At 46.7% G+C, this 21,469-nt stretch overlaps 2 protein-coding genes across 3 annotated transcripts in view; one reads left to right on the forward strand and one right to left on the reverse strand.

Annotated features, from left to right (window-relative positions):
- Positions 1-1,706: 1,706 nt before the first annotated feature.
- On the reverse strand, positions 1,707-7,552 carry GLRX2 (glutaredoxin 2). Of its 2 annotated transcripts, none has more exons than XM_066192265.1 (4): positions 7,474-7,552; positions 4,613-4,679; positions 3,703-3,879; positions 1,707-3,176 (listed from the first exon to the last, which is right to left on the reverse strand). In XM_066192265.1, exons 1-4 carry the CDS (start codon positions 7,521-7,523, stop codon positions 3,057-3,059), a joined length of 414 nt encoding a protein of 137 aa, XP_066048362.1. In that variant the 5' UTR covers positions 7,524-7,552; the 3' UTR covers positions 1,707-3,056. The 2 variants fall into 2 exon arrangements, with proteins under 2 accessions (XP_066048362.1, XP_066048363.1); XM_066192266.1 differs by lacking the exon at positions 7,474-7,552 and adding an exon at positions 7,029-7,164 and having other exon boundaries at positions 1,712-3,176.
- A 4,726-nt stretch (positions 7,553-12,278) lies between these two features.
- CDC73 (cell division cycle 73) overlaps positions 12,279-21,469 on the forward strand; it is a 102,502-nt gene continuing 93,311 nt past the window's right edge. The window contains exons 1-6 of the mRNA XM_066192269.1: positions 12,279-12,479; positions 17,935-18,040; positions 19,017-19,086; positions 20,081-20,143; positions 20,232-20,284; positions 20,613-20,701. Of these exons, the coding sequence (XP_066048366.1) occupies positions 12,349-12,479; positions 17,935-18,040; positions 19,017-19,086; positions 20,081-20,143; positions 20,232-20,284; positions 20,613-20,701 (512 nt within the window). The 5' untranslated portion in view covers positions 12,279-12,348. The remainder of the gene's footprint in view (positions 12,480-17,934; positions 18,041-19,016; positions 19,087-20,080; positions 20,144-20,231; positions 20,285-20,612; positions 20,702-21,469) is intronic.

The following is a 21,469-nucleotide window of genomic DNA, read 5'->3' on the forward strand; positions in this document are numbered from 1 at the left end:
CAACATGTGCCTGTGAATGGCTTTATTTGAAAAAAGTAACCTCTTACAATTGGCTTTTCAAATTGGCTTTTTAAATGTAAAGCTTTCTTCTAGAATTAGTTCGGTGATTTGAAACTTTTCATTCTTTTAAACAGTATCAAGCTGCTGTGATGGAGAATTAGGAAAACATTTAAATTACTGTTGTGGATAAACAGGCAGCTTCTTTGCAGTATTGACGAGAGAAACTCTTAAAGAATAGGCTATAGAAATAAACCTAAGTAAAAAACCATTTGTCTTTCTTCTAGTTTTAATCCTTTTCTTCAGTTTCTATGAAATTCCACCATATTCTAGGTTTATTTTGCTGCCTGCAGTGGTTTGCAGTGCACAGATATGCTGTAAGCAGCTGTTCTAGTGGCTTTCTTGCTGGAATGGTAGAGATTTCATATCTTACTGTGACACAGTGGAGTGTACAGATGGCTGAGCAAGAGTTCTGGGGAAAAGGTAAAACACTGACCAGGACAGTGTTTTACGGGTATGCTGCTCTGAGGGAAATCATAAAAGATGAGCTCATTTCAGCAGAAGGAAGGTATGATGTCTTTATGTGTGCTTGCATATCTGGATTTATGATTTTGATACTGTAAAGCGTGGTTTCTTTAGGTATTTCTGCATTCTGAATTTAAGTTTAAATATATATATATTTGCATATATATGTGGTATGTTGAGAACTTATACAAATGCTTCATTAACAAATAATGAATATAAATAGCTGTTTTCCTAATGTTACCAGCTTAAGAGTTAAGCACAACTAGTTACAAATAAAATGTCTTTTCATTCTCTTGTAAAAGTGCAGTTCTACTCTCTAAAAATAATTCAGTATTTAAAAAGCAACACATGGGCACATTCACAGCTCTGTGGGCTTCATAAAATAACTCAGTGTTTGTTTCAACTTCTTCTGCTTCTTGGAAGCATGGGATTTGAGAGGGATGAGCAGGGATCCAGATCTTCTAGTGGATAAATTTTAACATTCAGATCCCAGGACAAGCATATTTTAAGATAAACAGCTTTGTCCTGGAAACAATGCTGGGGGGAGGAAAAAAAAGGAAATTTTTAATCACTATTCTTGAGGTTCTTCATTTTGGTTGTTTTTTGTTTTGTTTTGTTTTTCTTTTTCCCTAGAGTAGAACCACACTTTAACGGCCAGATCATGTTTAATTAACTTAAGCATAACATGGCTTTGTACCATCCAGTGACAAAGGCACTGTCTTGCTGCTACTTTCTGTGAAATTGTACACTATGAAAAAACTGTTGGGATGGGGAGCCTTAATATGGTTAAAAAGAAATAATTAACCCTTTGGGTGCCTTAAGCTAGATCCTGTTTAATGATGGGGCACTCACTTGCATCTGCAGGCACACAGCTTGTTCCAACAGCTGCAAGAGAATTTGCCTTAAGTGACAATGCCCTGAGATTTCCAGAACTTGGAACTCAAAGGGTTATTTTAGACTACTGGTTACAAAAACAAGCCTCTAAACAGGGAACAAAATGAAAATGTCTTTGAAAAACTCTTTTGCATACTATTGTTACTATTTTTAAGTGATGGGTGTATCAGCTTTGGGGACAAAATTATTGTTAATCTTCTGGTAAAAACCATCACTGGCTGAAGAACTCTACACAGAGAAAAAGAATACTCGGTATTCTTATATGACTGTATGCGTAAAATAAATTGGTTTATTAAGTGTAAATTCAGAGAGAGATGCACATCTGTGTCTTTACCTTGATGACGGTGTCCTAGCACCATACAGTAAACTGCAATAATGAAAATGAAACAAAGTCACCGTGTTGAATTAGCTGGTTACATATTAAAGATGCACAATGCAGGCAACCGTATACTAAAGACTTTATAGAAATGATGCAGTTTAAACTTAGTTCAAACCTGCATCACAAAAATGAAGCTGTCAAGTTTAAATGATACCCTTGCCGTCCTAGTTAGCTGGAATTAAAGATTGATGTTTTCTTCCCTTGAGGGGGAAAAAGTAGTTTTAGGTCCATGCAGTGCTGAATGGAAATAACAGCAGTCTTAATTCACAAAAAGTGAGTAAAAAATTCATTGACTAATGTTTTTATTCTAATACGTGCACCTTTAGTTGTGTGATGGTCCCTTTAGCTGAAGAATGGGATATAATTTTCTACTTGCATATGACCTTCTTTGAAATAACCAAGAGTCTTGGCATTGCCGGGTCTGGCTTTGGGTGTGCATTGTACTGAAACTATGGAATTTTAGTCATTTCTTTTAGACATTTAACTGAAAGTTAAAATGGCTAGTAAACTGCATTCTGACTGTAGAATTTAAGTACTAAATAAACTCTATGCATATTAGATCTGCTTCACTTGGTCTTATGTTTCATGCTGTTGTTGGAGTAGTTGTACCGTAGTCTGCAGCTGCATTTGAGCGCCCGAGCTGCCTCAGCCCCTGGAAGGGCATTCCTGAATGACAGCACAGACTGAGACCTCACAGTGCAGAGTAAAGATGAAAGCTGTCACTCTCTAAAGCTGCCAGAATCTTTATTCCCTTTTCTGTTCCACTGGACACACGGTTTGGGAGCTGGGTGATCAGGCACTGGAATACAAGAGAGGCAGACGTGCACACACCAATATGACTACAGACTGGGTTTGCTTTACACTTCAGTTTGACAGAGGAGAATTATGCTTAAAGAAACCATTAAATTGACAATTTATTGAGACAAAGCCGGAAAGCAAACTAATGTGCAGCAAAACCCACAGGATTCTTTTTACAGAGCCTGGACTTCCCTGGGGCAGGATGTAATCACGAAATGACATCAATGTCTCACTTAGAGCCCCAAGAGTTACATCATGTTTGCTAATAACCATCTGGGTTGTGGGAAGGCTGAGGCAAGGACACAAAGTAATTCACCAAGTCCATAAAGTCTGTCAGAGTGATCTGCAGCTCAAGAAGCAATGATTTGAGGTTGTTAAGTGCAGCTCCTGCTGTGTCTGTGATCTTCTGAACTCATCTGAAATTCTGTTCATACCAAGGAAGACGAAGATAAGAGACGGTTGCTCAGTAATTTGCTTTCATTTGACACTGATGAATTAAAGCAAGCAGTTTGCCTTCCTCATGGAGCTTTTGAGTATCTGTTGCACCTCCAACACAAGTCCCGTTGATAAACACTCTTGGGACCTATGAAGAAAACAAAGGTTGCATTAGTTACTTCTTGGAAAAAAGGTAAACATTCAAGCAAGCTCATGTGGACTCCATTACACACAATGATTCTGTTCTTCCAGAGTTGTGTATAATATTAGTGTACAACCTGTACTTTTCCATCATTTTTACAGAGATGGGAAACTGGATGTACCCCTCAAAAGTGGGATAAAGTCACTGTGTGGGTAATTCTAACAAATTCCAATAATTGAGTCAAGTGTGACTATATAAAATAAAATACAGGTGTTAAACACAATGGTTTAAATATACAAAGGAAAAATGTATTTGATACTTCAATTATTTCAGTGGCAGTATAGAAAAGATCAACTCTCAGGGATAGCCAGAGGGGTTCTAGAAGACAGAAACTTCCTGCAGTACTTAATTTAGGAGCTTGTATCCTAAATTTAACTGTTTCAAAACAATTAAGGACTTGCTATGCATATAACCCAAGAGTGATGTGTGCAGCCCAAGTTGTTACCTGTTACGTGTAAGAGAATATACTCACTGTTCTGCCACCAGTCATCTGTTCCAGAATGTCTTGGAACTGCCTTCCGTTTGTATTTTCATCCAGTTCCACAGCTGTGTAATTCACATTCAAACCCTCAAATAGGTTTTTTGCCATTTTGCAGTACGGGCATCTTGTTTTAGAGAAAATCACCACACAGTTGCGTGAAATAATGTCCTGCATGCTCAAAAGAAAGTTACAAGTCAGCGAACTTCAAGCCAATGCACTTTGAACAGTACTGAACAGGCATACAAGTAATGCACAAGTTAAAAACTTGCAGTTGGAGGAGCAAACACAGGAAAATCTCTGCTGGCACCTCTGAAGGCAGGTCTGACCTGCACCTGGCTCAAACTGAGCACAAGGATGGTGGAGTGTGTGGTACAACTCTGCTCTGCACTCTGCCCAACTCCCTGCATCCCCCCGAATTGTTTAGGACAGTTTTCCCTGCCAGTAAGGCACTTGGGATGTGCCAGTGGCAAGCACAGTGACCAAAAGCGGGGTGGAAGTGACACCTTTATCACTTTACTGTAAATTCAAGGGGATTTCATGCTGTGATTTTAAATTTTTATAAATTTACTATCAGTACATTTATATTAAAAAACCCTTTAAAATATTTCACTTTACTTGATATCAGTAATTTTACAAGGTTTTATCCCCAATGTCAACAGCAGCACTGAATTTGAGTAGAGGTCTAAAAAAAACCATAAAAAGGGTGCAGCCTAGGAAGTTCAGGTTCCAGGGCTGTGGATAAACAAAACTGCCAGCATGGCTTGATAACCATAATAAACATAGGAACAGGTTCAACAGGTGGAACGATTTACAGTATTTCTTTGTATAAATAAGAAAAGGTTTGAAGTAACTGGCTTTTATAAATGCTGAAAATCAGTAAAAGCAACATAAATAATGCTACCTGTATTTGATTCACAGCAGCATCATTAGACAATCCTACAGCGGTCTGGCTGTTCCCCATTCTAGAACTAAAAAGAAATGACAGTCAGATATTCGAGCTTTCAAAGAAACGCCGCATTGCCCTGTTTTGTTTCGATATTTAACTGACTTCTCCATGCAAGGCCACTGGAGCTGCAACACCTGCAGCCACCCGGCTTCTTGCGTGCCCGCAGGGAAGGGGAGCAGCGGGATGGGGGCGGCGGAGCAGCCCCGCCGTGCCGTGACACGGGAAACGCTCCGTGCCGCCCGCCGGGGACAGCCACACACACGTGTGACACCGCCACAGCGCCCGCCGGTGACAGGCACACACACACACACATGTGACATCGGCACAGCGCCCGCCGGTGACAGGCACACACACACACACACACACACACACACACGTGTGACACCGCCACAGCGCCCGCCGGTGACAGGCACACACACACACACACACACACGTGTGACATCGCCACAGCGCCCGCCGGTGACAGGCACACACACACACACACACACACACACACACACGTGTGACACCGCCACAGCGCCCGCCGGTGACAGGCACACACACACACACACACACACGTGTGACATCGCCACAGCGCCCGCCGGTGACAGGCACACACACACACACACACACACACACACACGTGTGACACCGCCACAGCGCCCGCCGGTGACAGGCACACACACACACACACACACACGTGTGACATCGCCACAGCGCCCGCCGGTGACAGGCACACACACACACACACACACACACACACACGTGTGACACCGCCACAGCGCCCGCCGGTGACAGGCACACACACACACACACACACACGTGTGACACCGCCACAGCGCCCGCCGGTGACAGGCACACACACACACACACACGTGTGACACCGCCACAGCGCCCGCCGGTGACAGGCACACACACACACACACACACACGTGTGACACCGCCACAGCGCCCGCCGGTGACAGGCACACACACACACACACACGTGTGACACCGCCACAGCGCCCGCCGGTGACAGGCACACACACACACACACACACACGTGTGACACCGCCACAGCGCCCGCCGGTGACAGGCACACACACACACACACACACACGTGTGACATCGCCACAGCGCCCGCCGGTGACAGGCACACACACACACACACACACACACACACACACGGGTGACACCGCCACAGCGCCCGCCGGTGACAGGCACACACACACACACACACGTGTGACACCGCCACAGCGCCCGCCGGTGACAGGCACACACACACACACACACACACACGTGTGACATCGCCACAGCGCCCGCCGGTGACAGGCACACACACACACACACACACACACACACACACGGGTGACACCGCCACAGCGCCCGCCGGTGACAGGCACACACACACACACACACACACACACACACACACACACGGGTGACACCGCCACAGCGCCCGCCGGTGACAGGCACACACACACACACACACACGTGTGACACCGCCACAGCGCCCGCCGGTGACAGGCACACACACACACACACACACACACACACACGTGTGACACCGCCACAGCGCCCGCCGGTGACAGGCACACACACACACACACACACACACACACACACGGGTGACACCGCCACAGCGCCCGCCGGTGACAGGCACACACACACACACACACACGTGTGACACCGCTGCCGGTGACAGGCGCACACACACACACACACGTGTGACACCGCTGCCGGTGACAGGCGCACACACACACACACACACACACGTGTGACACCGCTGCCGGTGACAGGCACACACACACACACACACACACACACACACGTGTGACATCGCCACAGCGCCCGCCGGTGACAGGCACACACACACACACGTGTGACATCGCCACAGCGCCCGCCGGTGACAGGCACACACACACACACACACACACACACACACACGTGTGACACCGCCACAGCGCCCGCCGGTGACAGGCACACACACACACACACACACACACACACACACACACACACGTGTGACACCGCCACAGCGCCCGCCGGTGACAGGCACACACACACACACACACACACACACACACACGTGTGACACCGCCACAGCGCCCGCCGGTGACAGGCACACACACACACACACACACACACACACACACACACACACGTGTGACACCGCTGCCGGTGACAGGCGCACACACACACACACACACACACACACACGTGTGACACCGCTGCCGGTGACAGGCGCACACACACACACACACGTGTGACACCGCTGCCGGTGACAGGCACACACACACACACACACACACGTGTGACACCGCCCGACAGCCGGCACACCGCCCCGACCCCTCCCTGCCCTGCGGGAACCCCGGCACGCCGCCCCGCTCCCGAGCCCGGTCCTCATCCCCACCCCGGCCCCGATCCTGATCCCGAATCCTGTCGCTCTCCCAATCCCAATCCCGATCCCGGTCCTTGTTCCGGTTCCGGTCCCGATCCCGATCCCGGTTCCTATCCCTGTCCCGACCCTAATCCCAGTCGCGGTCTCGGTTCCGGTCTCTGTTCCGGACCCTCTCTTTGTCCCGGTCCCTATCCCGATCCCTGTCCTTGTCCCCGCCCCGGTCCCTGTCCCGACTCTAATCCCGGTCCCGGTCCGTGTCCCGATCCCGATCCCTATCTCTATCCGTGTCCCGATCCTTATCCCTGTTGCAGTCCCAGTGCCGATCCCGGTCCCTGTTCCAGACCGTGTCCTTGTCCCGGTGCCAGTCCCGGTGGCGACCCCTGTCTCTATCCGTGTCCCGTTCCCACCCCGTTCCCATCCCGATCCCCGCTCCCCCGCTCCCCCCGGCCCCGCTCACCGCCCCCCCAGCGCCGCCGCCGCCCGCCGCAGCGCCCCCCGCAGGGCCATGGCGCCGGCAGCAAGGGGCGGCGCTCGCCTCAGTCCTCACCGCGGTCCGAACCGCTCCTCGCAGGCCCCCGCGCCGCCTCCCGGGGCTGCCCGCCGCACTGCCTGTGCGCCGGGAGCGCCTGCGGCACCGCGGGGACAGCGCGGGGCAGAAGGGACAGGAGTTCCCGGGATAGGGGTCGGGAGAGGAGGAAAGAGAGGCTGGATTTCCCGGGATAGGGGTCGGCAGAGGAGTAAAGAGAGGCTGGATTTCCCGGGATAGGGGTCGGCAGAGGAGTAAAGAGAGGCTGGATTTCCCGGGATGGGGGTCAGGAGAGACGTGGAGAGGGGCAGGATTTCCCGGAGGCCCCGGAGCCGTTCCCGATCAGGGGAAACTGGGGAGATTTGGCTCCTGCCCGGCCGACTTCCCAGATGCGGGCGTTTCGGCGGTGCCTTTGCTTTGTGCAGTGTAAAACTTACTTTAAATCTCCTCCGTCCCCGTTTCTCTGGCCTGTTCTTCCTCGCGTTTCTTTCCTGCCTTGCTGTTCTTCGGTCAGAGACTGACCTGTGAAACAGGAGTGTTGGGAATGGAGTAAAAAACGTGTGGGGGATGAGGAATTCCTCCTGGTGCCTGGGAAGTTGTGTTAGCGGAGTTGGCTAATCATGTAATGTGTGGAATGTTTTTAGTGGCTCCTGGGGGCCAAAAAAACCCTGGAGGTTTTATTTGATGTGGAGGTGTTGTGTTTTTTTATTTCCTCAGTCTGCCCAGTAAAAGCTGTTCAACAGTATTCTGTTATTTCACCCCCACACACTTTGCTGTGGGGCCTGGTCAAATACGTGTCCTTGGCAGAGCACTCTTATGGAGTATCCTCTGGCCATTTCCTCTGGGGTCTGCACAAGTATTTCTGGAGAAACTTTTCTTACCCTCCTCTTAGGTGAGAGGGTAAATTGTGCTCTGGATCACTGTTCAGTGGTCAGCCCTATGTTTTAAAAAATGCTGCAAGGAAATGCACTCATGTACCGGTTTGGTTTCTCTCAAATGTATCTGTTAAAAAAGGAATGTGTGTTCATGCATGATGTATCTTTGCGTTGCCTTTCTGGATGTTGATTAGTCTTAAATGATTTTACCTATGATGTAAAATTGTCTAATGTTGTTTTGCAACTTAATTTTGCTTTCCTACAAAACACCAGCATAACCTGCTAAAGTAGCGAGGAAATGCAATTGAAACATTGTACCCATGTCACATACTTGCATTTTACTAAAGGGTAACTTGCTTGCTCATTTCAGATAATGATTTTGTAGGCTAATCTTCCGTGATAAAACCGATAAACTCTCAGGTATCTAATGCCACATGAAAATAGTTTCATATCAAGTCCTGATTCAATGATATAAAATAAATGCTGGTTAATGATGTCACTATGATCCCCAAAGCAAACCATGAGAACTATTTTGTAAACTCCCAGTTAAAACTTGTAATGAAAGTGTCACGTTAGGAGTAAACCCACTAGATCTATTGCATACAATTTGGCAGAAAATCACCCCCCTGGCATTCCAGCTGCTCCTCAGGTATCAGAGGGACTGGGCCAGCTGGGTTTATCTTCTGAACTGTGGCCAATTCGGCAGCAGACAGGCAGAGCTGGTGTGGCACTGGAACGAGATGACCTTTGGAGTGCCGTCCATCCCAGCCCGCTCTGGTTCTGTGCTGGTGGGGAGTACCCTGTGTGCAGAGGTGTGTGTGATGTGAACACAGGGAGTATGAACAGTACTGCCAGCCCCGAGCACGTTCAGCTGGGAGATGCCAGTGGACCCCTAAGGGTATGATCACAAACACAGGCTGGCTTTCCAAATTCCCTGAGCAGCCCCCGGTATAGCTGAGCGCTGGAATCTTACCCAGTAGGTGTCCCCGTGGGGAGGAGATCAGCAGGGCCCTCTGCAGTGCCAGGATCCAGAGATGGAGTCTCCTCTGACCTCCCTTCCCACTAAAGCTGTATTTATATTGTTTCCAGCGAGTGACGGGAGAAGGTGAAGTTATGGCTGACATCACTTCCCATTTCAGTGGAGTTTGATTTTAGTCACGAGCATGTATGGGGGTTATTGTCACAAAGCTGGGTCGTGGTTTGGGTCATTCCTTTGGCTCAGTTCCTGTTACCCGCATTGTTCAAGCCAGAGCATGACCACAGCACCTCTGTGCTGCTCCATCCTTTGTTCATACCTGCATTGATTTCAGCAGGGCGAGACCAACCCGCTCTGTGTTGCTCCCTGCTTTGTTCCCTCCTCCCAGGGCAGCGCTCCGAGCTCCTGCAGGGATCCTGCTCCTGAGGGTGCAGGCAGCTGGTCCCTGCTGATGTACACACCCTTCTTGCTCAGCTTGCTTTTTCAGTGTTCTCCCCAGCGAAGGCAGCCTTAAGTGAAAGAGGAAACCAGAACCACAATGTTTTCTGGAAACCTGAGAATAAATCTCTTTGCCCACCGTGTGTGCAGCTGACTGTGCACTGCAGCATTCCCTGCTCCCCGAGCCGCAGAATTGAAGTGAGGGGCTTTTGGGTGGCATTGTAACTTGTGTGTCTCACTGAAAATAAGTATTACTTGTAGTGCAGGAGATGTCCAGGATGTGTTTCTAAAGACATAGCCCTGGTTTAAGGGATACTTTGAGGCTTCTGGATGAGGGAAGGAAGTGAGACTTGGCCTGCTGGAAGCATTTCAACTCCTGTTCCAATTTTCATGAGCTGTAGCTCCAGTAATAATTCCAAATCCAGTTCAGGAAATGATACTCTTTATTCATTATGGCTTTGTCTTCTAAACACATAACTATTACTCTATACCCATTGGCAAATAAATATTGGCAGTGATGGGTATAATTCACCACGATAGTGGGTGTTGTAGAACCTATTTGTGTGCTAGACTATTTCAATGCCATATCGGCAATGTGATAAATACACTAGTGGTGCTCTGCATGCTCAGTTGTTCTGACACAGATGGGGAAATACTTCAAACAGGAAATTCTATAGGCTGTTGGCTTTTAGTCTGTTTTGGCAGTCTCAGCACATGTTACTCACAGGAAGAAAAATGACCCAATTCTGCCTTTTGTAAATTTAAGATGAAACAATGTTTTCTGCCAGTGTTGCAGAGCGTTAAGAAAATTCTGAGCATCAAAGGTCAGAATAAGTCATGATGAGAGCTTGCTCTGGGGCCTCAAATCCTGCAATCAGTATTCCCCAGGGGGTACCAGTCTGTTTGGTTCTGCTGGGAATGCTATGCTCCCGGTTTTTGTGTGTTTGAGGAGAAGAAATTAACCTGGAACATGGAGAGAGCATGTGCCAGCTGCAGCTGTGCAGTTGCTCAGGTGAGCAAACAGAGCTCTGTTATCCCAAATTCTGCAGGGTGGTGCAGGATGTGCCCCGTGGCGTTACTGTTTGCCCTTTTCAGATTTACAGGCAACATTCTCCTAATGACTTTTTTTTTTTTTTTTTTTTTTTTTTTTTTTTTTTTTTGCTATGGTCTTTTGATGGCTTATTTGTATCAGAATGAAAGGACATTATTGTGATTGATAAAGCAGAGACTTTTCTGTCTTTTTTTTTAAAATCCGGCTTTATATCCAGGATCCAGGAGATCTTCTCTCCAGCCTGCAGAGTGAGATGCACACACAGTGTCTGAGAGAATCATAGTCACAGAATATCCTGGGTTGGGAGGGACCCACAAGGATCACTGAGCTGAACTCCTGTCCCTGCACAGGACATCCCAGTAATCCCACCATGTGTCTGAAATCATCGCCCAAAAGCTTCTGGAACTCTGGCAGGCCTGGGACCATGACCACTGCCCTGGGGGAGCCTGGCCACCTTCTGGGTGAAGAGCCTTTTCCTAATGTCCAGCATAACCTTCACCGGTACTGCTTCCTGCTGTTCCCTCTGGTCCTTTTACACCGTTTCCTTGAGGGATTCCTGTGACCGTGCTGTCCCAGCCCATACCACGGGCTGCCAGGCACCAATGACACAAAACCTCCCCAACACCCCCAAACCCCCCTCAGGACCCTTTAAAGCCTCTTTAGTGTCACTAAACACCCTCCTAGTACACCATAAACCATCCCAGCACCCCCGACCCCCCTCAAACCTCCTCAGCACCCCCAAATCCATTTTAGCTCTCTCAGACCCCTCCAGGTACGTGCTAAAGCCCCATTAGCACCCCAAATCCCTTTGAGCGCCCTCTAAAACCTCTTCAGCCCCACTAGAACTCCTCCCAGTGCACGACACACGATCCTAGCATCCCCAATTCCCCCTCAAACCTCAACACCCCCGAAACCCTTTTTAGTTGTGCTTTAGCATCCACAAATCTGTCCCAGCACGCTGTAAAACTCTGTCAGCACTCTCAATTCCGCCCCAGCACCCCTAAAACCCCGTCAGCACCACCGAAACTCCTCGTTACCCTCACCCAAACCATCCCAGCGCGCCCGGGGAGCGCGGCGCAGCCCCGCGCCGTGACTCGGCGGACACCTGGGGGTATCAAGGCGCCAGGGAAGAGAAGCAGCGCCGATAAACTCAGGCAGCGGCTGTGTGTAAAGGCTCGATTTTCACAGCAAGCATAGGGAAGCCGCGCCCGTAGCCCTCGCCCAGCCTGGGAAGGGGGCAGAGGGGGCGTGGCCTCTCTGAGGGCAAACGGGGCGTGGCCTCCCGCCCCGCCGGCACCGCCCATCCCGGGGCGGGCTCACGTCGCTCCCATGGCAACGCGTCCGGCGTCGCCTTTAGTAGGCGGCGCGGAGACGTTGGCTCAGGCGTTCGCGGCGGGCAGCCCGGGGCGCGCCGGCGGGGTCCTGCGGCGGGCGGCGGCGGCCGGAGCGGTGGCGGCCGGGCGAAGATGGCGGACGTGCTGAGCGTGCTGCGGCAGTACAACACGCAGAAGAAGGAGATCGTGGTCAAGGGCGACGAGGTGATCTTCGGAGAGTTCTCATGGCCCAAGAACGTCAAGACCAACTATGTCATCTGGGGGTGAGCGACGCGGCCGGGGGAAGGGGCGGGCGGGGGGAGAAGTTGCCCCGAAGTTGCGCTCGGGCAGCGGGGACGGGGCTCCCGCCGTCCTGGCCCCCCCGGCGCCCTGCGGGCAGCGGGGCGGGCGGGGACGGGCGGGCCGCTGCCGCTTCCCGCGGGGCCTCGGGGCCCCGGCAGCCTGTCCGGGTGTCCCGGGGGCCGTTCCTGTCCCCCGGCAGCCCGGCCGGGCGGGGAGCGCTCCCCGGTGCTGCCCCGGGCCGGGGGGACGCGGAGCCCCGGCCGGGCCGTTCCTGCGCTCCCGGCGCTCCCGTCCGTCCGCCCGGCGGGGCCGCGTCCTGCAGACTCATGCCGTGAGATGGCAGGAGGCGGCTTCTCCCGAGTTTTTCCGGGTGTTCGGTGAAAAAGACGCGTTGTGTTGTTGTTCGGACACTGCTCTCAGACACACGGTGGGATTCCCGGGGCGTTCTGAGCGGGGCCGGGAGTTGCAGTCGGTGATGCCGATGGGGCCGTTCCCGCTCGGCGCAGTCTGTGGTTCTGTCTTGGCTTGTCGGGGCTGCTGCTCGTCTCCTGGAGCTTTGATGCACCAGGACAAAGGCAGCGAGGTCCGGACCGACGCTCCCCCGATGAGCTGTGCCGCTGCTCTGCCCCACCTCTCCCTGGGCAGGACCTAGTGCTGGCTGTCTCCCAGTTGGTGTTATCGTAATAAACAAGTAGAGTGAGCGGCTTAAATAATTGGATTAGATAAAATGCCTGGTGTTAGGAAACTTAGAGAAAATGAGGGGGTTTACCTGTTGAATTTCCTAGTATAGCATGGGTTGCTTGCATTGCCAAGGAGTTTTTCGTTTGCCTTTCCTCAGAATTTAGCAGCAGCTTGCTTCTTAATGCCTTCACTGGTAGGGTTCCAATGTATCTTTTTCAAACTTAAGAGAGAAAAATGCTTCTTGTTAAAGCTCAGGTACTGATCAAAGAGGCCATGTTATCCCATGAACCTTTGTGGAAAAGCAAAGCACCTGCAGATTTCTCAAAAAACTCCGAACTTGCAATTGAGCCTGACCAGGAATTGTTTTTTTTTGTTTTGTTCTCATAATTATGATATAACCAGCCTTTGATTGAGAGAGAGAAAAGAAATAAGCCTACTTGATTATCTTCAGTTGTAGGTGGACTTTTTGTAGCTGATTTTACTTTGTACCCTACACATTACTAGAAACACGCTTTTTCATTACCTGTTTCAAGCTTTCAGAAACTAATTTTGGAGTTATTTGTGCTTCCTGGCTGAGTGGGGGATACTGGTATGTAGACTGAAGAGGAAGAAAAATATTTGGATAAGCCGCTGGAAGCCTTGGCTGTATTTTTGCTGGGCAGTGTGTGGACACTTGTGGTGGTTTCCTTGCTACAAGTTGCTTTTCCCAAGTGGTAACAAGTAGTGGTGAAGTAGCCAAACAAGTTTCCTTGCCCTTCTGCAGGGAGCAAGAAACTGAAATGCCAGCCCTATCCTATTGCTCAGGAGAGCTTGGATTAGACCCAGAAATTGTTACCAAAAGCTTAAAAGCAGCTGGAGAGCCAACTTTGCTATGTACAGCCAGGCAGCTTTATCTTGCTGGTCAAGAAGGATGTGTGGGTGAGCAGAGGATTCTCTGAGCGCAGCAGCAGCTCCTGGGCAGAGCTGTCAGTGCTCCCCTCCTGGGGTTGGTGTGTGGTAGAATTGGAGGGGTTTTGTTCTTTGGTTTGTTTGAGGTGAGTTAGTCAATCTTGGTTTGGACCAGTGGCTTCTGAACTCCTGATAGGATCAGGCTGCTCTCAGTTCACAGCATCTGTGTCAACCACTGTGGCATTTTGCATTTCTCAGCTTTAAATTGAAGACACTGTAAAAATGAGACCAGTTCTGCAAGCCGTGCTCAGGAGCTTGAACACCACACTTTGGGAGCTGCTAATTTAGGTAATTACCACACTCAGGAGGGACATTTTTAAAAACTTTAAAGATTCAAACCCTTTTATATTCAGGTCACTTGACAGGATCCAAATGACGGCTGCACTGAGCAGGTGTTGGTGGCTTAGTCTTTCACAGAACAAACCCTGAGTTCTGTTTGAGGTGTCCACAGCACGGTTGCTGTAATTGCATCTCCAGCCTGAAGGGAGTAATGCCAGGCTGAAGAGCTGCAGTGGCATTTGTCCCTGCTAGAATTAGAAGTAGTCCCAGGAGACATTTAGCTCTGGCTCCTGGAGCAGCTTAGCTGGCAGGAGTCAGCAGTGCCTTCTCTCTCTGCTAGCACAAGCGTCACCCAAACAGGGAATTGGGCTGAGGAATCAAGCCAAGTTAAAGGTAACCTAGAGGAAAAAAAAAAAAAAAGTGTGGGGGAAAGCAATTTTATTCTAGTCTAATTTCCAGATAATTATAGGAATGCTCCTGCTGGCACGTGAAAAAGGCTAGGTGGTCTGACATGAAGTGGTTTGTGTGTTTTGAACTATGGGCCCTGAAGAGTGATTAACGAATCTGTTTCAAAACCAAAGGAAGGAATCAGTCTGCCAGAGAAATTTATTGCTTTGTTTGCCTAGTCAAGGGGCTTGGATATGCAGCTGAGTTTTTAGACAGTGAGCAGCTGACCCTGGGTATTGTCAGTTGTGTGATACTCAGTGTGCTTTGTCTTGTGTTTTTAAAGATTTCTGCTTGGTTTTGTGGATGACACGCAGGTCCTTAGTACCTCTGTAAAACTTCAGGCTTTGAATCAGGAAAGAGGAAATGAAGCTGTTAAAAATGAATAAATTCCTGGTGCCTGCAGGTGCAAGGTGAATGCATGAGAAAGAAGTAAGTTTCTGGTGTTAAAAATGAGCAGGTGAAACCTGCTTTCTCCTATTATATAAACATTTTTCTCCATTTTTTGAGCTGGAGTTTATTTTGTAAGAGATGCAACTCTTCCTTATATTTTTGTTTTATTGTTTGTCACTGGGTTTGTTGAGGTCTGCCTCCTAAGCTTTTAATTTTTTCTTAAGTAATTGATGCCATAACTGAATATGGGAAGTAACAGAATCAGTTTCTGTTTCTACTTTGGATGTTTGTAAATTGAATGAGGCAAGCTACCCTCAGAACTGCCTGGTTTTAGTTCTCTGTTTATTTAGCAGGAGCACACACTGATGTTGACATGTCAGTTTAGGCTGAAGTTTTCCCCTTGTGTGCAATGCTTATCTGTCTGATGATTTCCAATGTATGTGCAATACCTTGTCCTTCCAATAAAACATCCTCTTGGAGCCATAGTGAGCACTGGGAGTTTTTGTGTGTGTGGTTGAGGTGGTGAAGTACCAGCTGTGCCCTGCTAAGCTTTGGCAATGCCTGTGCCTTTGTAATACTGTATATTTTCAATTAATAGATAATGGTTCAGTGTTTGTTTGTTTTTATATTTTGTCGTTTTTTGCTAAATATTGTTAAAGCTTAAGTAGATGGCCAGCTGGACTTTTCTGTCATGGTCAGTGCATATGGCACACTTCAAAGAAATAATGAGTTATTCTGAACTAAGACAATCTAAAGTGTTTGTTTTAAAATGAAGTGACAAGTGTATGATGTGACATCATGGCTTTGCTTCAGAGCCAAGCCCGTGTGGAGGAAGCTTTTGTTTCTGTTACTGCTTCCAGTATATTTAGATACCACCTTATCAAGGATCCTTACTGCTTTGCTGCTGGGTCAAACAGTTCCTTTGGGAGGTATCCAGTTCTGGTGGCCGCCTGTAGTTGTGGAGCCAAGTTTTGGCTTCTAAGCAGTTGAAAGAAAGATCCTGTGTCTACTCCCTTTCCTCTGCAGCAACAGAAAGTACAGGCACCCTCCACCTTGTGCAGACCAAATTTTGAGAAGGAATGGACAGTGGTAAGAGAGACCCTTTATTCCTCTTATTCTACAATTCTGGTATCCTGAATCCCTTTTCTCTGCTTGTTATTCTTACACTGGTTTACTCAGGCATCATTGTGAAGGTGAGGTTTTGAACTTTACTGCTGACAATAAGTTCTGAACAGGTTATTGGGCACTCTGAGCTAATTTCAGAAAAGTAATGACAAGCAAAGCAGTAGGTGGCATTCAATCCACAGTACACTGAGAAAACAAACTTACACTTCTGTTGGTTTAGTAGATTTTTGTGTGGCTCTTTCAGGCTCCATAAAGTTGTGACTGAGTAGTTTTTATTTCCTCTCCCTTCCCCCAGTGAGGTTTGCACTTTGGTGGTGTGTGTTTTGGTGCTGATGATGAGCCATGAGTAAAGCCACTGTACTTAGAGGGAAAACTCTTTTAATGAAAGGGTTTCTTCCTGAAATCTTTGGTTTGTTGAAAATTCTGTACCAATCTTCAATTCATAGCTTTGGGCTGGTTCTGTGGTGGCTTCTCCTCCTCAGGCTTTAAGGTGAGCCAGCTGGTCAGGGACAGGGGCTGGGCAATGTGGAGGAGCCCTGTCCTGCCTGGAGCTGGGGTTTGACATGTCCCTAAGTGAGAGTGGGCAGTGCAATTGCTGCTCTCGTTGTTCTCCTGACTGCCAGGTCTGTTTCTCAGAGCAGTTGGGGTGTTTAGGCAGTCAGGTTCTCTGAAAGAAGGGCAAGCATTGCTTCCCCTACAAAATCTTATAGTGACAGCATAATGGATGAATATGTGAAGGGGGAATTATGTTCAAGGTACATGGAGCCAAACTGAGCCAGGGATTTATTGAGCCTTGCTTGGTGTGGTTTGTTTGGGTGTTTTTTGTGTGTGTGTGAATAGTTGCACAGAACAAGTTCCCTTTTAGACTTAAAAGCTGTATCTTTGAAACAAGCTGTTTGAAAGCTGAGGTTGAACTTGATGCTGTTGTGTTGCTCTGATGTGGTCTGACTGCAGTATGGGAGCTCACTGTGATTTTGTATCCTTCACGGTTTTGCTGGTTTTGTGTGCAATGAGTTTGTAGTCGCTCCTTATTTTGATCTTTTGGCACCATTTTGAAACCTTTGCTCCCTTGACCTTATGGAATATCTATATTCCAAGTTCTCACTGTGCTTTCTCTAGTGCTGCAAATTCTGGCCTGCTGTACCTGAACACGATGTAACACTTTATTTTGTCTGCAGTTCAGTTCTGTTTCCCTGGCTGTCTCCCACAGGATAGAGAGTTCCTTTGATAACCAGAATAAATAGCGTGAATGAGGGGAAATGTGTACTTATGATTTCCCAAGTCCTGCTTGTTTATGTTACAACACATCCAGCTCTTAGTTTGGATTATTTTGGGAAGGTTTTTTTTTAATAATTCATTCAGTAAAGAGGCTGCAAGAACTCATCTCCCTCACCTGTATTTTTTAGCACAATTGAGAGCTCACCAATTTGGCAATAGCCTTATAATAATATTAACTGCTTGCTTTTTAAACTGCTATCGGGAAAGAAAGGAGACCTTTTCTAAAAGAGGGTGTGCTTGAGACAGAGATGGAGAAGTTAAATGTTACAATCTTTTCCTGTGTTACAGGACAGGGAAAGAGGGCCAGCCCAGGGAATACTACACTTTGGATTCCATCTTGTTCCTGCTCAATAACGTGCACCTTTCCCATCCTGTGTATGTCCGGCGTGCTGCGGTAAGTAGACCATACAAAATGTGATTTTTGTCTTGTGATAATGAACGTGTGTGTAGCTATTTTCAGGGAATGATAATAGCACTTGAGTGTATGAATTTGGCTGGGGAAAGTGAGAACGATATGCAGCAGAGTGTGTGAGTGTGTGTTTAAAAACAATCACCTCTGCAGAAGGATCACATGGCAGGTCCTGTCAGGGTGGAGTATTTTTCTTGACAATTCACTTTCTAACAGATTATCCCTTCAAACCACCAAATTATGTTTACAGCAGGAGATTGTCAACCAATTATTAACACTAATGGCAGCATTTATGTTAATGTTCTATGGATATAGTTGTTTCCAGCACTAAACTATTTCAGGGGTACTTTTGTCCATCTATTGTGTGGAGTGATCCCAATCTAGATGATCTTTAGTGCCTTAGATGGCAGGGATCTACAGGATGCAGAAAAGCAGAACAGCTTTGGAGTGGACTTGGAAATAAGCATTCAGTTAAAAAAATTACTGGTTGAGCCCTTCAAATAAAGGTACAGAAATTTTGAAAAAGGCCTTTTGATTTCCATTTGACTGCTTTCTGCCAGGCCACTCTTCATCTTTCTTGTGCTTCATTGTTACCTGAGACAGCTGTGCTGTGTTGGAACAACACAACTGAGATACTTGACCTCTATGTATCAACGCAGACTCTTGGCAGAGAAGCGTGTGTGTGATAAAAGCTAGTTCTTAATTTGCAAGTTTCAAGGGAAGGAGGAAAAAGACTGCCCTCTCTTTCAGGTTTGTAGCAGGCTGTATGTTTAATTTTATGTAGCTGAACATCCTCTAGGATGTGCTTGCACTTTAAGCCTGACAGTTAAGCTTCCTTGGGTGGCAGGACGTGTGGTCATGTCTTTGTATGAATGAGTAGTTTTCAGTAAAAGTGAAAAACCTTCAGCAAGAGTCTCTGTGAGGGAAGATCAGTTTAACGTCACATCTGCTCTCTTTTCAGACTGAAAACATTCCTGTTGTAAGAAGACCTGATAGGAAAGACTTGCTTGCATACCTAAATGGGGAAACATGTGAGTGATGTGTTCTTTTGACTTGCACACAGAGTACTGTTTACTGCTTCATATTCATGGCACACGTGAGGGCTAGGAGGGGAAGACTGGGTAACAGCAGGCAGTTTGCATCTTAACTGAATGTGCTGAAACTTCTCAAACAAAGTTATTATTTCTTGCATTTTAAATTGTGCTCTTAAATTAACTGTTTTGCTTAGATAGGAGCTGCATTCCTACATGCATGTTTAGGGGTGAACATTATTATTACTGTTAGGCCACTTTGGTTAATAATTATGTGTTAGAATGCTTAGCATCTATGTTTTTTCCTACTCCAGACTATGGGAAGCTTCCAGTAGTACATTGATCTTAAATGCAAGAAATGTGTGGGATGAAATCTTCAGTTTAATAAAATATATTATATCACTGCTTTGTCAGTCTGGCAGAATTTGCCTAGCATTTCATCATCTTAAATTTTTTGTTAACAACAGTCAGAGAAAAGAAGTTTCTCTGACAAAAACAGAAATATCACCTTTGTAAGATGCTCTGTTTCGTAGGTGGTCTTAAAATTTTCAATATCCTATAGTATGAAATTATTTCCGTAATATCATGATTAAAATAACTTAATATGTATATTTTTAAAGGGATCAGCAGGTTGTTCTTTCAAAAATAACCTAGACAAACCAGTAGATCTTGATTCTAAATTCTAATTCTGTATGGATTGTATATAGAGATCATAGAATCATCGATTAATTTATGTTGGAATGGACCAGCAGAGGTCACCTTCTTCAATCTCCTTTTCAAAGAAGGGCCAAATGACCCTGAGCAACATGATTTAACTTTGCATTCAGTAAGGTTCTGAATATCTCCACTCTGCTAGTCCCAGTGTTTGACCACCTTTGCTACCTGATATGTAGAATTTCCATTGTTGCAGTTCATCTGTTGTCCTTCTTTTGTTTATACCCAAATATTATTGCAAGTATTTTCTATTTAAACTGAATGTTCTGTTTGAATGCAGCAACCTCATCAAGCATAGACAGAAGTGCTCCACTTGAAATTGGTCTTCAACGATCCACTCAAGGTACAATTTAACTAAAAGATAACTTTGAGGTTTGTTTTATGGGAATCTACTACAGTCTTGCATTTTTAATATCCTCTTTTTCTTGTAGTTAAAAGAGCAGCAGATGAAATATTAGCAGAAGCAAAGAAACCAAGAATAGAGGTAATGACAGTGACTGTCATCAATACAAACTGGGGGTGGAGGTAAATGATGGTGTTTATCTGTTTGGGTTGGAATTCCATTGCGTTACCTGTCCTTCTGTTCGTGTGAATGGGATCTGGAAGGGGTTGGAAGTTAGACTTGAATTGTGGCTCGAGAGGAAACTTCCAATGGCTCTGTGCTTAATGCTAGTGGCCCAGATCAAAAATCATCGGAAATAAAGGTTGTCCTTGCAAATGTGAAGAAAATACTTCTGAATAACTTTAATTCTAGCTGTATTCATATTTGAAAAGAGAACGCACAAGAACCGAAACATGAGTGTTCCTTGCAGGATGAAGAGTGTGTGCGCCTCGACAAGGAGCGCTTGGCGGCTCGGCTGGAGGGACATAAAGAGGGCATCGTGCAAACGGAGCAGATCAGGTGAGAGTCCTTTCCTTCTGCCTAATGCTTCATTACAGCATGGAGAACAATTCTTGTGCTGTTCCCAGCAGCCAGTTTTACTCCTGTCCAGCAGCCCTCAGTGGAAAGTTTCCTCTCTTTGAGGTAATTTTCCGCTCCTCCTCTGTTTGAGGAGTCAGACCTTGAAACACTCACGACAGTGCAGATTTGAGGCATTTATGAAATCCATAGTTATAGCTAACCACATAAAAATAGGTATTTTGAATGACTTCTTCCTATCTCTTATATAGGTGTACGTAAAAAGAAACTATAGGGAAAAAATCTGATTGTGGCATGATTAGAAAGCATAAGAATTAAAAAAAATAAAAAAAAAGTACCTGTGATTTTGTATAAACTAATAATTTGGATGCTACCTTGAGCGTGTCACAACTTTGCAGTGCTGCAGTGAGGATTACTAAGTGTTATTTGAATTAGTTTGTATTCTCTAGTTACCAATTCTTTTAATGCTGAATGTAAAAGAATGGCCCTTTAAAAAAAGTACAGATATTTACTGCTGGTGAGTTTCAACTCCATGCTTGACCCTACTGTGAACCAAGTAGCAACACAAAGAAGTTTCCTTTCCAATAACATAGTTCTGAAGGACAATGCTTCACAACCAATACTTGCATTCATTTTTTCACATAATATTAAAAATAACAACCCCATGTAATAGTGAATTTGGTATGGACAGTTAGTATTGTGCAATTCAGTCTTTCTCTTTTTTTCTTCACCTCACCTGCAAAACAGTAG

The sequence above is a fragment of the Chamaea fasciata genome, unplaced genomic scaffold (assembly GCF_029207755.1).
Source record: "Chamaea fasciata isolate MVZ Bird 193981 ecotype frontalis unplaced genomic scaffold, bChaFas1.0.hap1 SCAF_10, whole genome shotgun sequence".
In the NCBI taxonomy this organism is placed as follows: Eukaryota; Metazoa; Chordata; class Aves; order Passeriformes; family Sylviidae; genus Chamaea; species Chamaea fasciata.

Bases quoted from the DNA above. Each gene is read 5' to 3' on its own strand.
- GLRX2 (XM_066192265.1), bottom strand. From the start codon at position 7,523: ATGGCCCTGCGGGGGGCGCTGCGGCGGGCGGCGGCGGCGCTGGGGGGG. The intron at 4,680-7,473 runs GTGAGCGGGGCC...ATTTCTTTTTAG, and splicing joins GCGGCGGCGCTGGGGGGGCG to TTCTAGAATGGGGAACAGCC. The intron at 3,880-4,612 runs GTAGCATTATTT...TTGAGCATGCAG, and splicing joins CTGCTGTGAATCAAATACAG to GACATTATTTCACGCAACTG.